At 38.8% G+C, this 15,432-nt stretch overlaps 1 protein-coding gene across 10 annotated transcripts in view; it reads left to right on the top strand.

The window, feature by feature from the left end:
- The window catches only part of CACNB2 (calcium voltage-gated channel auxiliary subunit beta 2), a 401,610-nt gene that overhangs the window by 192,108 nt on the left and 194,070 nt on the right, over positions 1-15,432 (top strand). Inside the window, exon 1 of one of the 10 annotated variants that reach the window (XM_003903436.5) lies at positions 6,618-7,340. The exons of the other annotated variants lie outside the window; for them this stretch is intronic. Within the exon in view, the coding sequence (XP_003903485.1) occupies positions 7,290-7,340 (51 nt within the window). The 5' untranslated portion in view covers positions 6,618-7,289. Of the gene's footprint in view, positions 1-6,617; positions 7,341-15,432 lie in introns of those variants that run through there. 10 annotated transcript variants of the gene reach the window in all.

Raw genomic sequence — 15,432 nt, 5'->3', positions numbered from 1 at the left:
GCCTTAGTGTGTAAACACACTAGAGTTTTATTTTGCTATTATGATTCACTGTCTGGCTCACACATACCATAATTATCCATATTTGTACACATAGCATGGCCTTATATAATCAAAGATGACACTGTTGAGGCATAAACTCTAAACTGGGGTGTGATCAAGGGAATTTTTTCACAATCCTGTATGGTTGGATAAATAGTCTGGACTTTGAAGTCTGGACTGACCACTTGAAGTATGTGACCTCCAAAATTCTGCATTTTTTTTTTTGTCGTCTCCTGGCAACATAACATATTTATACTTTGGCCACCACCTCCCCTTCCAGAAAGGTCTGCTGCTGTTTTAAAGTTTAAAACAACAAATGAGAAAGTCGTCTCTATTGAAGATTCAGAATTCCTGAAGCTCTCCTCTCTGCTTTCTGTTTATGTCGACAGATAACAGCAATGCTGGGTACAAATAAATCAACAGAAAGAACCCTTCTCTTTTCAGATTAGTGAGCATGCATCTTTAGTTATTAAAACAGCACTCCAGGAGTTTTGTAGTTATAGTGTCATTTTCATTAAGCCTTTTTCACCGTTTAGCAAAGACAACTTGGGGGCAAGTGATGGGAGCAGGGGATGGAAGGAAATTGGAAACAAGCTAAGGACAAATGTTCCAAGGTGTGAATATAAGCTGGGACTGCAGAAACCTCAGGTCCTTCCATCTGAATTCTGACACCCAGCTACTCCAGTGGCCTCTGTGGGCTTCTCCCAGAATCACAGAATAACTGGGCACTTTACTGAGATCCCAGGAGCTGCTTTTGAGACCCACGGTGGTCTGGTTTTTCTCCTGCATTTTGCCTCTCCAGTCTTCTGTCCTACCTTCAAGCAACCTCAACAAGATGGAGAAAAAATTTGAATTTCACCTTCTGGGATCTTAGGTTATACTTGAAAGCACTTCATATTGACAGCTTTGATGTGAAGGGCACCTTCAATTCTGGCTGGTTTCTCATTCTCAGCACTCTGGACATATTGTGCCGGGTTGCTCTTTGTGATGAGAGGCTCTCCTGTGCGTTGTAGGATGCTGAGCAGGAACCCTGGCCTCTGCCCAGTAGATTCCAGTAAACTCCTTACCCGTCCCCATTGTGGCAAGCAACAACGGCTCTAGAAATTGCCCAATGTCCCCTGAGGGGTCAAAATCACCCCCAGTCCAGAACCACTGAGTTACAGCAAAGGAAATTAACGTTTATTTGGCAATTCTGGTGTGCCAGATGTGTACTAGATGTTTTATGTAATTCTGGCAATTATCCTTTGAAGTCTTATCCTCTTTTTATGGATTAGGACCTGGGAGATGACAAGGAGAACTGCTGTTTTGTCTGTGCTTTCCTTTTACTGATTTTCTGGTACTCAACAATGAAAATATAACCAGAAAAATTATTTTATACCTAGGAAAAGAACCCTGAAAACATGCTATTTTAATATATTTATCCCATAATATGCCTATGCATTTCAGACATTCATTACCTAAGTTACAGACATCTAATGTGAAAATTTGTCAGAAGTATGAAAAGTAAAAAAAAAAAAAAAAAAAAAAAAAAAAATACTGTTGGATATGGACTTAACCACTTAAATTAAGGTTGCCTTTCTTTTTCTATTCTCTTAAACTGGCAAGTGACCAAATTGTTTTGGATTTCTTATTTGTTCTGGTATCAGCCATGACAAATTATCTCTCATCTAAACCATCATTTTCACAGGGTGTGATGGCTCACACCTATAATCCCAGCACTTTGGGAGGCCAAGGTGGGCAGACCACTTGAGGCCAGGAGTTCAAGATCAGCCTGGCCAACATGTTGAAACCCCATCTCTAGTAAAAACAAGCAAACAACAACACAAAAGTAATTAGCCAGGCATAGCAGCACACGCCTGTAATCCCAGCTACCTCAGGAGGCTGAGGCATGAGGATTGCTTGAACCCAGGAGGCAGAGGTTGCAGTGAGCCAAGATGGCTCTGCAGCCTGGGCAACAGAGCGATACTTCATCTCAAAAAAAAAAAAAAAAAAATTAAGTCCATCACTTCCTGACTCACCTGAACCTCAATTACTCACTTTTCTGGGTTTCAATCTCAAGTCTATTTCTCATTGACACGTACATTTTTTCCTCAGTTTTTCCTCATTAGTTTTTCTCTTTATGCTCTTCCCAAGGACCTCAACAAAATATCTCTCAGTCTCATTTGAGAGCAAGAAACACACACACACACACACACACACACACACACACACAGTTATTTAGTAGTAGAGAATTTATAGAAGCTTGGAAAGGCTTTGGAAGTCCTATATGTTCCATTTAGAATTTACATCCTCATCCTTCTCTTCAAACCTCAGTTGCTTTTGGTTACCTGAAATCATTATTAGTTAACATTTTTCTGTTGTAAATATATTTTAATGGCATTATAAATTAAAGTGGGCTGGGTTTGGAAAGCTAATACTCAAATATGCCATTGTCAGAAGAGAAAGGAACTATGGTTTCAAGTTTAAAACTGGCATCCAAATATAATGTTTCCAAACTTTCAGAACATTTCTTTCAAACAAATATAGATGGAATACAGGCCAAAGAATTTTTTTTTTTAAATTCATTAAAGGAGCCAGCATGGTTAAGCCAGTTTGAAAGATTATGGGAAAGGTTTAAGTATTTATAGTCATTGAAAGAAAGAACAGTGGGCTATGATTGTTCAATTAGATACAAGAACTGGTTAGTACTCCCCAGAACAATAAAATGACGACTTAGGATGGGCCAGACGCGGCGGCTGATGCTGTAATCCCAGCACTTTGGGAGGCCAAGGTGGGCAGATCACCTGAGGTCAGGAGTTTGAGACCAGTCTGGCCAATGTGGCAAAACTTTATCTCTACTAAAAGTACAAAAATTAGACAGGTGTAATGGCATGTGCCTGTAATTCCAGCTATTCGAGAGGCTGAGGCATGAGAATTGCTTGAACCCAGGAGGCGGAGGCTGTAATGAGCCAAGATCGTGCCACTGCACCCCAGCCTGGGTAACAGAGCGAGACTCCATCTCAAAAACAGAAAAAAAAAAAAAAGATGACTTAGGAAATAATCTTTCCTACAAGACCGCAATCATTTGCATTTCTTCTAGACCAATTTATTTATATTGGACGAATTCATTTGCATGTCTGTCAGTTTTTGACAAGTTAAAGTCTATCCTCACAGAGATAAAAAATATCCTAACCCACAATAAATGCTGAGTTAAACAAAGGGTTCTAATTTCCCTAGAAAATTAGATAATCCTTGGTTGCGTGTTAGACACTGAAACTTTATTTGAGGTTGAAAAGTAATATCAATATCAACCCACTGTAGAAAGTTTGAAAAGTACTAAATTTTTTAAAAGGAAAGAAAAAACAAATACCCTCAAACCACTACTCAGTAACCCACAACCACTGTTAATATAATTCATATGCTTCCTTACAAGTTTCTTCTAAATATTTTTAACAGTGGAATATTTATTGTAAAAACAAATTGATAGTCCACCTTTTTCTTTTGCTTTGCTTTTCTCTTCTTTCTTCTTCTTCTTCTTCTTTTTTTTTTTTTTTCTTTTTTCTTTTTTTAGACATGTCTCACTCCCATTGCCCAGACTGGTGTGCAGTAGCATAATCTTGGCTCACTGCCCCCTCGACTTCCTGGAGTCAAGCAATCCTCCCATCTCAGCCTCCTGAGTAGCTGGGACTACAGGCATGCACCACTATGCCTGAGGTCTTTCTTTATTGCCCAGGCTGGTCTTGAACTCTTGAGCTCATGTGATCTGTTCATCTCAACCTCCCAAAGTGCTGGCATTACAGGTGTGAGCCACCATGCCCAGCCTACTTTTTTCTTTTATTTACTGTTATCTATTGTAGCATTTGTTATATAACGGAAGTGTCTCATAAGCATTTTAATGGCCACAATGGTCTAGCACTTTTTGTATCAAAAATTTCTAACAGTTTTTCCTAATTTTAAACACTTATTTATTATAAATTATTTTGGAATATAAAGAAGCATAGAAAATATTATAATGACCAGTGACGTGGGTATGACCTAGTTTTGAAAACATATTACTGATAAAACTGCCCCTTCTCCTCACTAACCCTTCCAAATCTACTCCTTTCCAGACATAACCACTATCCTGGATTTGGTATTCATTATTTTCATATTTATTTTTTACATGTTTTACCACCTACATAAAATATATAGTATTTCTGCATATTTTCAAATTTGCTGAAAATCATGTCATAGGTTCTTTTTAAAAAATGTCTCTATATATTAAGGTGTACAACATGATGTTTTGATACTCATATACACAGTGAAATGAAACTGGATCATTATCTTGTACCATAAACAAAATCAACTCAAAGTGGATTAAAGACCTGAAACCATCAGATTCCTAGAAGAAAACATTATGGAAAAGCTGCTGAATACTGGCCTTGGTAATAATTGTTTTAAAACATCACACCAAAATCTCAGGCAACAAAAACAAAAATAAACAAGTGAGATTACACCAAACCAAAAAGCTTTCCCGTAGCAGAGGAAATAGTCATCCAAATGAAAAGGCAGCCTGTGGGTTGGGAAAAAATATTTTCAAATTACGTATCTGATAAGGAGCTAATACCCCAAATATATAAAGAACTCACAGAATGGAAAAAAGACATAACCTGATTTTAAAATATACAAAGGACCTAAATGGACATTTCTCCAAAGAAGACATAAAACTCTGGCCAACAAATATATGTAAAAGTGTCAACGTCACTAATCATCAGGGAAATGCAAGTCAAAATCACAATGGAATACTAGTTTACTCTTGTTAGGATGGCTGCGATCCAAAGGACAAGAGATAACAAGTGTTGGTGAGGGTGTGGAGAAAAGGGAACCCTTGTACACACAGGTTCTTAAGGTACCTTACAGTTCCCAAACTTGCTGTTTCTATCAACATTGTGTTTGTAGGGATTTACTCAAGTAGGTAACTTCCGGACCATTCACTTTCACTACTGAATAGTATCCAAAATTTTATCCACTTTTCTGTTGATATGCATCTAGGTTTTTTCTTCCTCTCTTCCTCTCTTTCTTTCTCTCTCCTTCCTTCCTTCCTTCCTTCCTTCCTTCCTTCCTTCCTTCCTTCCTTCCTTCTTTCCTTCTTTTTTTTTTTTTTTGAATCAGGGTCTCACTCCACCCAGACTGGAGTGCAGTGGTATGATCATAGCTCATTGCAGCCTCTACCTCCCAGGTTCAAATGATCCTCCCAACTCAGCCTCCCGAGTAGCTGGGACCACAGGCACATGCCACCATGCCTAGCTAACTTTAAAATTTTTTGCAGAGATGGTGTCTTCCTTTGTTGTCCAGGCTGGTTTCAAACTCCTGGGCTCAAATGATCCTCCCACCTCGGCTTCCCAAAGTGCTGGAATTATTGGCGTGAGCCACCACGCCCAGCCTGTTTCCTGTTTTTTACTACAGCCCCTCAGTGTAGCTAAGGACATTTCGTTCATGTACCTCCCTATGTACTCATGTGAGGGTATCCCTGGGTCTAAGTACTTGGGCATCAACAGTTTCATTATATCCTGCTAAATATCTAATGTGACTGTTCCAGTTTATACTCCCACCAGCAGGCTGGGCACAGTGGCTCATGCCTGTAATCCCAGCACTTGGGGAGGCCAAGGCGGGCAGATCACTTGAGGTCAGGAGTTCGAGACAGTCTGGCCAACATGCTGAACCCCCATATCTACTAAAAAGACAAAAATTAGCCAGGCTTGGTGGCACTCACCTGTAATCCCAGCTACTCAAGAGGCTGAGGCAGGAGAATCACTTGAACCTGAGAGGCAGAGGTTGCAATGAGCCGAGATCGTGCCACTGCACTCCAGCCTGGGCAACAGAGCAAGACTCCGTCTCTAAATAAATAAATAAGGTATACTCCCACCAACAGAATGTGAAAGTCTAGTTGCTCTGCATCACAGGCTTATGAACCTTTTCTGTAAAGGGCCACGTAGGAAATATTTAAGGCTTTGTGAGTTACATGGTCACTGTTGCAATGACTGCTCTTGTAGCACAAAAACAGCCATGGAGCATACATAAACCAACAAGCCCATATGTTCCAATAAACCTTTATTTAAGAACATTGATTTGAATTTCATGTAATTGTCATGTGCCACAAAATACCATTCTGTTTTTTTTTTCTCCCCCTAGTAATTAAAAAATGTAAAACACATTCTTAGCTTGCAGGTTATACAAAACAGGTGGCTGGCTGAGTTTGACTGTGGGCCATGGCTTGCCATCCCCTTCTTGACATTTTCATCAAGATCTGAGATTTTCAGGTTTGTAAAAAATATTTCCACCATGATGGATGCAAAATGGTAAACTGTGATTTCAGTTTGTATTTCCTGATTAGAAAGGAAGTCCCGTTTATTGACCACTAGAATTTTATCTCCTATGATTTATCTATTCATGTCTTGTTTTCCATGTTCTTTTAGTTGTGAGTCTTTTGATTTATAGGAGTTCTATTTCCTGGATAGTAATACCCATGTGTGTGTGTGTGTGTGTGTGTGTGTTGCAAGCATGCTCTCAGAATATTGTGTTTATTATTTCAACTTTTAATGCTGTCTTTTAATATAAATAAGCTTTTAATTTAAAAAAGTAAATATCTCCAAGTGATACTCATTTGACTGTGAAAAAAATTAGATTTTCCATACACACTGAGAACTTGAAAGGCGATAAAAAAAGAAAGATCACTTTCTTGTGTGCAAAAGAGAAAATATTTCTTCAGTGAGTGGGAGTAGAAAAATAGTTTTACTATTATTCCAGACTTTTTCAGGGCAGTAGTTTCTTTGAATGCCAACAGCTTATCCAGTTATGCAACCTATTGTTCTGTTCTAAAGAAAGGATTCTCAAGCAGGGCTGGAGTCCTGGCTGCCCCGAGGGACCTGTCGCATCTGATACTAATGAAGTGTTACTCTACTTTGACAAGTTTGCAGGCGTCCGTCCGTCTTCCAAGCCAGCTGACGTAATTCAGAAGAGTATAAGACCCTCCCACTTGCGTTTGTTCATTGACTTTGATGAGCTCCTCTGCTCTGCCTAAGTGGTTCTGGAACAGAAAGCTGTTGTGATCCGACGAACTTTAGAAAGTCACACTAACTAATACTACACACCCCAAGCCAGCAAGAAAAAGGAAAGCAGTTGCTATGCTGTTCAGCAAAGCAAGACTTGGCTGCCTTTAGCTAGTCCTGAATTTTTGCTCCTGTGAAGAAAATTCCTGCTGGAGTGCTGGGCGCACTTGGAATTGGTCTAGCATGCTTGACAGACGCCTTATAGCTCCTCAAACTAAATACATTATTCCTGGGGTAAGCATACGGGAGAGAAGCCGGCCAGATGCACGGTGTGGTTTAAAGAAAACAGGAATGCATAGAACTGTTGCTGAGCTTGAGCTAAAATCATATTAGTTACTTAACTTTTTAGACTTTCTTATCTTGCCAGAAATGTTGCCATTCACAGTGTTATTACTTTAATGCTGTGGTGATTTAAGCAAGTGAAACTGGAACTCTGGTTTTAAACTGTACCTTACTGAGCTTCATTTAGTAGCTTGGAGAGAGAGTCCAGGTGCAGACAAATTTAGTGGAAAATGAAAATGCTTTTTCCAGCTATAGACCAGCACTTATCTTGAGTATCATTCTGACAGCCTAGCCACTGAACTGTTTGTGTGTCTGAGACTTTTCTGTGTAAATCACGATGGTCTGACTTGCTGTGTTGCTGCAAATTAAGATTTTTTTATTCTTCGTCACTTTAGAAATTTTGAATTTAATAAAATACAAACACGAGAGTCTAAAGTTTAAAATACTTAAACATAAAGCTTTGCCACACGAGGACTGACTGGGTCTTCGGATTTGGTTTAGAACTTTTAAAGAAAAGACCATATTATTATTTATTGGTGCCTTTTTAGGAAAGGATGAAAACACGCACAGAAGAATCCTGAACCTAAAACTAAACCAGAGCCTGTAAAAATAAAAATCATGAAGTTAGAAATATTTGTGCTAATAGGACATGAAAATACCATTTTAATTTGTCTAAACATTATTTTAAGTACTTCTTTTGTTTCTAATTGTTCCAAACTATACTAAATTTAGTATAATAGAGAAAAAAAAATACTTGCTAGGAAATATCTTTGTGGTCATTTCTTCTGTGTTGTATTGTATAAAACTGGAAACTGAGATACTTTGCTTAATCTATGTGATTTTGATGATTCTTTTATTAGATTTCACTTTAAGTTTTATGAAGATACAGAATTTGACTGTCTGAGTTGGCCCTCATTAAGTATTATATGCAACAATTCTATTTATTTAGGTTCTGACATGGCTAGCAATGTATACACTAATTATCAACGATTTCTGGGCATTAGATACATCCCACCCACTTATCAAATGCTATTCACATCCAATTTATAAATTATTCAATACCTGTTTGAGTACATCTGGAATTACTTTCTGTAAACTTGCTTGCTTTTTAAGAATATTATCAAACATGAAATAACTGCTATATTTTTCCTGCAGAGGAATTCTATGACTTACAAAAACATGTATAACCTAAAATGCAAATGGCCAAATACATTCCATTGGCCATTTTGAATATTTTCACCAACAAAACTGATCACAATTATGTCACAGTTATTTAATAAGAATGGCAATGCGTATGATTTTAAATAGTCACAAGGCCAGGTATGGTGGCTCACACCTGTACTCCCAAAAGTTTGGGAGGCCGAGATGGGAGGATGGCTTGAGGCCAGAAGCTAGAGACCAGCCTGGGCAGCATAGCAAGAGCCGTGTCTACAAAAATAATAATAATCACATGAATAATTTATCCTACAATTAATTTTAGACCTGTCTTTAAGTATTATGGGGAATCTGCACAGGGATGTTTATTCTTTTAAATTACTTCTTCCCTAAAAATAGACTTTTTGTTTCCTATGGCCTGGCCACTTCTCATTTTAACTAATAACTATGCTTGAATAGGGCTTATAAATACATGGATTTTTGAATGGTTAAAGTTTAAAATAACTCTTTATAAAGTTTTTATTCTGTAACCATTCAACACTTTAAATTCAGTCTTTCTCAAAGTTCTCCAATAATGACAGAAATGCTTCTTTCAAGTTTGGACAAGAATATAAATGGAGAGAATTTTTAAAATTATACATATGTATATTTATATATGTATATTTATGTGTGCCTGTGCATTGTGGGATAGGTTTTTAGAATGCTGAATAAACTGTGTGGTCTTTATTTTTGTTCTAATCCCAAGTATGATTTCAGTTTTTATATCAGTTTCAGTTTATTTCAGTACCTTCTAATGCCATTCCAAACCCCAAATGCAGAAAACACATTTAGAAATTACCCATTTAATTCTCATTGTGCATTAAAATGAAATCAATAAACCAATGCAATTTGGTGTAATTACTTTCTACTGCCAAAGGCGAATATATATAGATCAGTCTTACTAGCTTTAAGTGCGCAATTTATTTATGAATCCTGGTATTGTTGCATTGTAAATTTCTTGAACATAGTATCTTTAATAACTGCAATTGAGTGCCATTATTCTTAGACCCAGATGGTCACTTCTTCTCTATTCTTTCTTCCCTTCCTCCAGATAACAATGATCTCTCTGATTTGGGCAGGTTATTATTATTATTATTATTACCCATCATTTTTGTTTTTTCTGACTGTGGGTAAGAGCCAAGTATTTGGATCTAGTCAGACTTGACATTGAATACTAAACCATCTCCTAAATAATGGTGTGATCTGGCAGATTTTGTCTTCTCTGAGCCTCAGTTTCATCATCTGTAAAATTAGGAATAATAATAGCTGTGTTTCAAGATATTTGTGAGAATTCTTTTAAAGATCAGAGTACATACATAGAATATAAGTAGATAGATGGCTTAACATAGTTCCTAGAGTTATTAAGGGAAGGTGTATGCCTTCCTGTATTTTCTGCAGTGGCTAGGAATGAAAGAACTTAGCTCTGAAATCCCAAACTATGATATTTCCGATAGGCAGCAAAGGAAAGCGATTTTTTATTTGCATATTGGAGGACGGGGAGGGATTAAATGTCACCCTTGTGAAGTGTGACTCTTAATTGGAGACCTGTGGGTCAGCTCTCAGAGGGCTGGGAGGAGAAAGCAAATATAGATGCTCTAAAACTGTGTGCAAATATTTCAGTCTCTGCATATGTGAACATTTTCTAGCTTCTGTCAGTTCTCAAAGTGGTCCTCAACTCCTAAGTGGTAATAAATAAATAAATAAATAAATAAATCCTGAATGGATGTAAGCCTGAGAGAACAAGTAAGATGATGGTGATTAAGTATTCTAAGAAGGCTAGTAATTTTGGGTTGATTATTTTTTCTTCCTCTTTACTTTTATATTGCTCAAGCATTTATCAAAAAAAAAAAAAGAGAGAGAGAGAGAAAGTTAGCATGTGACAAATAATGATCTAAGGCTTCAGGCTTCTACATCACTCTTCAGATAATTTGTATTTAAATGTAAGTATAATGTTCATAAGGCCTGGTGGCTAATGTATGTACATGGAGATGCTGGCTTCAGCATCAAGAGGTGCCATCCTGTTTGATTGTACGTTGCCCCATAAAACGATCAGTTTGTGGAAACAGTCATTTTGTGCAGTCGCAATCGAGATTTCCAGTTATTTTCATTATTGAAATTGACAAAACTTTTTTTTTTTTTTTTAAATGGAGCCTCACTCTGTCGCCCAGGTTGAAGTGCAGTGGCGTGATCTCAGCTCACTGCAACCTCCACCACCTGGATTCAAGTATTTCTCCTGCCTCAGCCTCCCAAGTAGCTGGGATTACAGGTGTGCGGCACCACCGCCAGCTAATTTTTTTGGATTTTTAGTAGAGACGGGGTTTCACCATGTTGGTCAGGCTGGTCTTGAACTCCTGACCTCAGGTGACCCACCCGCCTCGGCCTCCCAAAGTGCTGGGATTACAGGCGTGAAAGAGAGCTTTATCCTTCAAAGTAATTAAAGTTTTTTACTACTAAAAATAGAAGAAATAGGCCAGGTGCAGTGGCTCATGCCTGTAACAACAACCTAGGCAAAAACTCCATCTCAAAATAAAATAAAACAGAAGAAATATTAAAAAATGTGGGTGTAGGAATACCCCACAGTCTCACCATGCTGTGGTCAGATATTGTTATGCTGGCATATTGGACTACAGTTCTTTTCTACAAGCATACATAGTTTTATAGTTTGTATAGTATGTATTCTACAAGCATACATACAGTTTTATAGTTGCAACTGTAGTGTTCAGACAACTGTGGGTTCTGCCTTTTTTCCTTCAACCTAATTTTGAGATCACTGTTTAATCAGCATAATATAACATTGTGCAGATCTGCCATTGATTGTCCAATAGAATGGCCATTTATTGTTGGACTTTTGAATTGATTTTATAATTTTGTTTTTATAGATAAGTCTATAATAACAAATTTGAACATATGGTTTTCAGCTCCATTAAATAACTTATTTGAGATAAATCATCAGATATGGAATTATTTGTACAGTGAGTGGGTTTGAATGTTCTTATAAGTCTCTGGCTATGCCTTTGATAATTCTACCAGTGGACAATGCCAACATTATTCATATACTAATTTTATCACAATGTATGCAGCATTAGGTATTAATGATTGCTTCTCATGTAAATACTTATACAGCATTGTTTTAATTTCTGTTTAGTGGATTATTACTGAAGGTGAATATTTACATATTCTTTGTATTTCTATGCAAATTGTTTCATTAGGCTTCCTGTATTTAGATTAAAAGGTTACTTTTATTTGTTAGATATTAACAGGCTTTCCGTCTCTCGCCTTGGAACTCCCCTCCCTCTGTCTCTGTATGGGGGAGCTTCTTCCTTCTTTCTTCCCTATTAAACATGCTCTGCTCCCTAAAACAAACAAAAAGTGAGTAGCTCCTTACAGAATTAACTGTTTTTAGGGGATAGTTTTTCCCCTATCCAATACTATGCTATCAAAATACTGTCTTTCATATAAATTTATCTTACATTTATATTGTAATACCCTACTGATATCTCTAGAGGCTAGCTTGAGGAAATAGAGTATTCGTGTAATTAGAAATCAACAGATAGACTAGTCACAAGTTTAAACCTCAGTTTCGGAATATGGAGCAAAAACCTTTTGACTTTATTCAGACATCTCACTTATTTTTGACAGAGAGCTAATAACCATTGCGTAGAATAAGGAAAAGGGCACATCTGACCGAAGCACGCTTCATATGAAAAGTGAATTCTGTCTCACCTTTCTGTTCATAGATTTTACATTGTCAGGGACAGCACAAGCCAACATACCATCACGTTTCTGTTGATTCAGGGCTGGCAGGGCCTGACAGGGACACTGTGCCTTTGTAGCTTCCTGCAGGGCTCCCCATCCAGTGGCCATTCAGAGATCTTCCACTCTTCTCTTAAGAGTTGGAGAACTGGAACTTTCTTTTATTTTTTTGGGACGGAGTCTTACTCTGTCACCCAGGCTGGAATGCAGTGGCATGATCTTGGCTCCCTGCAACCTCCGCCTCCTGGGTTGGAGCAATTCTCCTGCCTCAGCCTCCTGAGTAGCTGGGACTACGGGTGCGTGCCACCACGCCTGGCTAATTTTTGTATTTTTAGTAGAGATGGGGTTTCACCATGTTGGCCAGGCTGGTCTCAAACTCCTGATCTCAAGTTCTGCCTGCCTCAGCTTCCCAAAGTGCTGGGATTATAGGTGTAAGCCACTGAGACCAGCCAGAGCTGGAACTTTGTACATGGTTTTTTTGCTAAGGGATCTGCTAGCAGTTTGATCTTAATGTAATATCATGTCATTTGTTAACTCACAAATTGTCATCACTTTTTCTTAAACCCTTGTTCAGTTACCTAGCTTTGTTAATATTAGTAGCTTTTTGGGGGGAGTGGGGGGGTAGCTGGGGGAGGGACAGGGTCTCACTCTGTTGCCCAGGCTGGAGTGCAGTGATACGATCTCAGCACACTGCAACCTCCGCCTCCCAGGCTCAAACCATCATCCCACCTCAGCCTCCCAAGTAGCTGGGACTACAGGCATGTGCCACCCATGCCTGGCTAATTTTTGTATTCTTTGTAGAGACAAGGTTTCACTTTGTTACCCAGGCTGGTCTCAAACTCCTGAGCTCAAGTGATCCACCTGCCTTGGTCTTCCAAAGTGCTGGGATTACAGGCATGAGTCACTGCACCTGGCTTGTTAGTGGCTTTTTGGACATCAGAGAAGAGAAAAACCTGACCCATGAAATCACATCTAAGATCTTTAACTGTGCTACCAACACACAAAACAGACCTGCCGCCATCAGTCAGAAGGGGCCATACTCATTGATAAAAGTGCCCTCTCCACAAAGTCAGTTTCATACCATTCTGTGCCTCCTAATCTTCTTAATAGAAGAAACAGGCTTTGATTTGAAAACATGATAGAATGGACATATCTGACTGCACTGAAAGGACAAAAACAAGATTTTATTTTTTTTTATTTTTTATTTTTTTGAGATGGAGTTTCACTCTGTCGCCCAGGCTGGCAGGTTGGAGTGCCGTGATGAGATCTTGGCTCATGCAACCTCTGTGCCTGGGTGCAAGCAATTCTCCTGCCTCAGTCTCCTGAGTAGCTGGGACTACAGGCACATGCCGCCACACCTGGCTAATTTTTTTTTTTTTTTTTTTTTTTTTAGTAGAGACTGTGTTGCCCAGGCTGGTCGCGAACTCCTGAACTCAGGCAATCCGCCCACCTCGGCCTCCCAAAGTGCTGGGATTATAGGCTTGAGCCACTTCACCCAGCCAAGATTTTATTCTTAATTCTAGCACTGGCTCCTTAGTTTTTGAGCAAGTTGATTAACATCTCTAGGCTTTTTTTTTTTTTCTCCTATACAATGAAGGCAGTAATTCTTATCTCTCCACTGCTCTGGGAGGCTGTAAAAGCCTATAACAGTAATGCAGTATCCTTAAAGCATCTGAGAATAGCTGTTCCTAGTTTTGTCTTTACTTTGAAGCCCGAGTAATTACTTAAGGAATGTACCTTCAATCTTGAGACCACGTTTCTAACAACACAGGTATTTCTGCAAGGCGAAACCTGATGAGCCTGAGCTCCTTTCTGTTGGATCCGGGTTGATGGCTATTTTTGCGACTTCACTTAATCAGATTTAATGGTCAATGTAAACACTTGAAAGGAATTTTTCAAGGCTAAATTCCACATCAGAAGGTTTTGAACATCATGCACAGCTCAGTTTCCAAGTCTTTCACAGTGGGCTTTGAATAATTAATGCTGATTTGATATCTGGGCATTCTTTTAAAAAACGCGTATATCCACCCAAATATAACAATACAGAAAAAAGACCCTCATGATATTGCCCAAAATGTTAATGGCTCACATGTGATACGTGTTGAGTACTATCTAGGTGAAGTTAAATGTAGCCTCTGTTGAGGAAATTGCCACTTACTTGGATAACATAGCAAGATAAAAACACGTTTGCAACCATGTACATTTTGAGGAATCATGAATTTCTGTATTATAGATATAAATATTTAAAGAACTCTCAGGGTAAAAGATCAGTTGAATATTTGGAAATTGTGAAATTCAGTTCAATTTAGTATACTTATTGAATGACAACAATTAGAGAATAATTTTGTCAACTGTCTCTTTAAAATGATTTAATTAAGATATATATGTTTGGCACTGTAGCTAGAATACAGAGGCCCAAGGTGGATGGATGGATGGATGGATGGATGGATGGATGAATAGATAGATAGATAGATAGATAGATAGATAGATAGATAGATCGATCGATAAATCGATAGATCGATCGTTTATTTGAGACAGAGTCTTGCTCTGTCACCCAGGCTGGAGTGCAGTGGCTGATCTCAGCTCACTGCAACCTCCACCTCCTGATTCTCCTGCATCAGCCTCCCGAGTAGCTGGGACTACAGGTGTGCACCACCATGCCCAGTTATTTTTGTATTTTTAGTAGAGATGGTGTTTCGCCAGGTTGGCCAGGCTGGGCTGGAATTCCTGACCTCAGGTGTTCCACCCGCCTTGGCCTCCCAAAGTGCTGAGATCATAGGCATGAGTCACCAAGGCCAGATAAAAAGTTTACATTTTAAAGAGACCTCAGAACTAGGCCAGGCAAGATGGCTGACGCCTGTAATCCTAACACTTTGGGAGGACAAGGCGGGAAGATTGTTTGAGCTCAAGAGTTTGAAACCAGCCTGGGCAACGTACGAGACCCTGTCTCTATAAATATTTTTTAAAAATTAGGCACATGTGGTGGTGTGTGCCCGTGATCCCAGCTCTTTGGGAGGCTGAGGTGAGAGATCACTTGAGCCCTGGACGTTGAGGCTACAGTGAGCTGTGGTCGTGCTTCTGCACTTCAGCCTGAGTG

The sequence above is a fragment of the Papio anubis genome, chromosome 11 (genome assembly GCF_008728515.1).
Source record: "Papio anubis isolate 15944 chromosome 11, Panubis1.0, whole genome shotgun sequence".
Taxonomy (NCBI): Eukaryota; Metazoa; Chordata; class Mammalia; order Primates; family Cercopithecidae; genus Papio; species Papio anubis.
The sequence above is the reverse complement of the archived record's forward strand: the minus strand, read 5'-3'. Positions and strand labels throughout refer to the sequence as shown.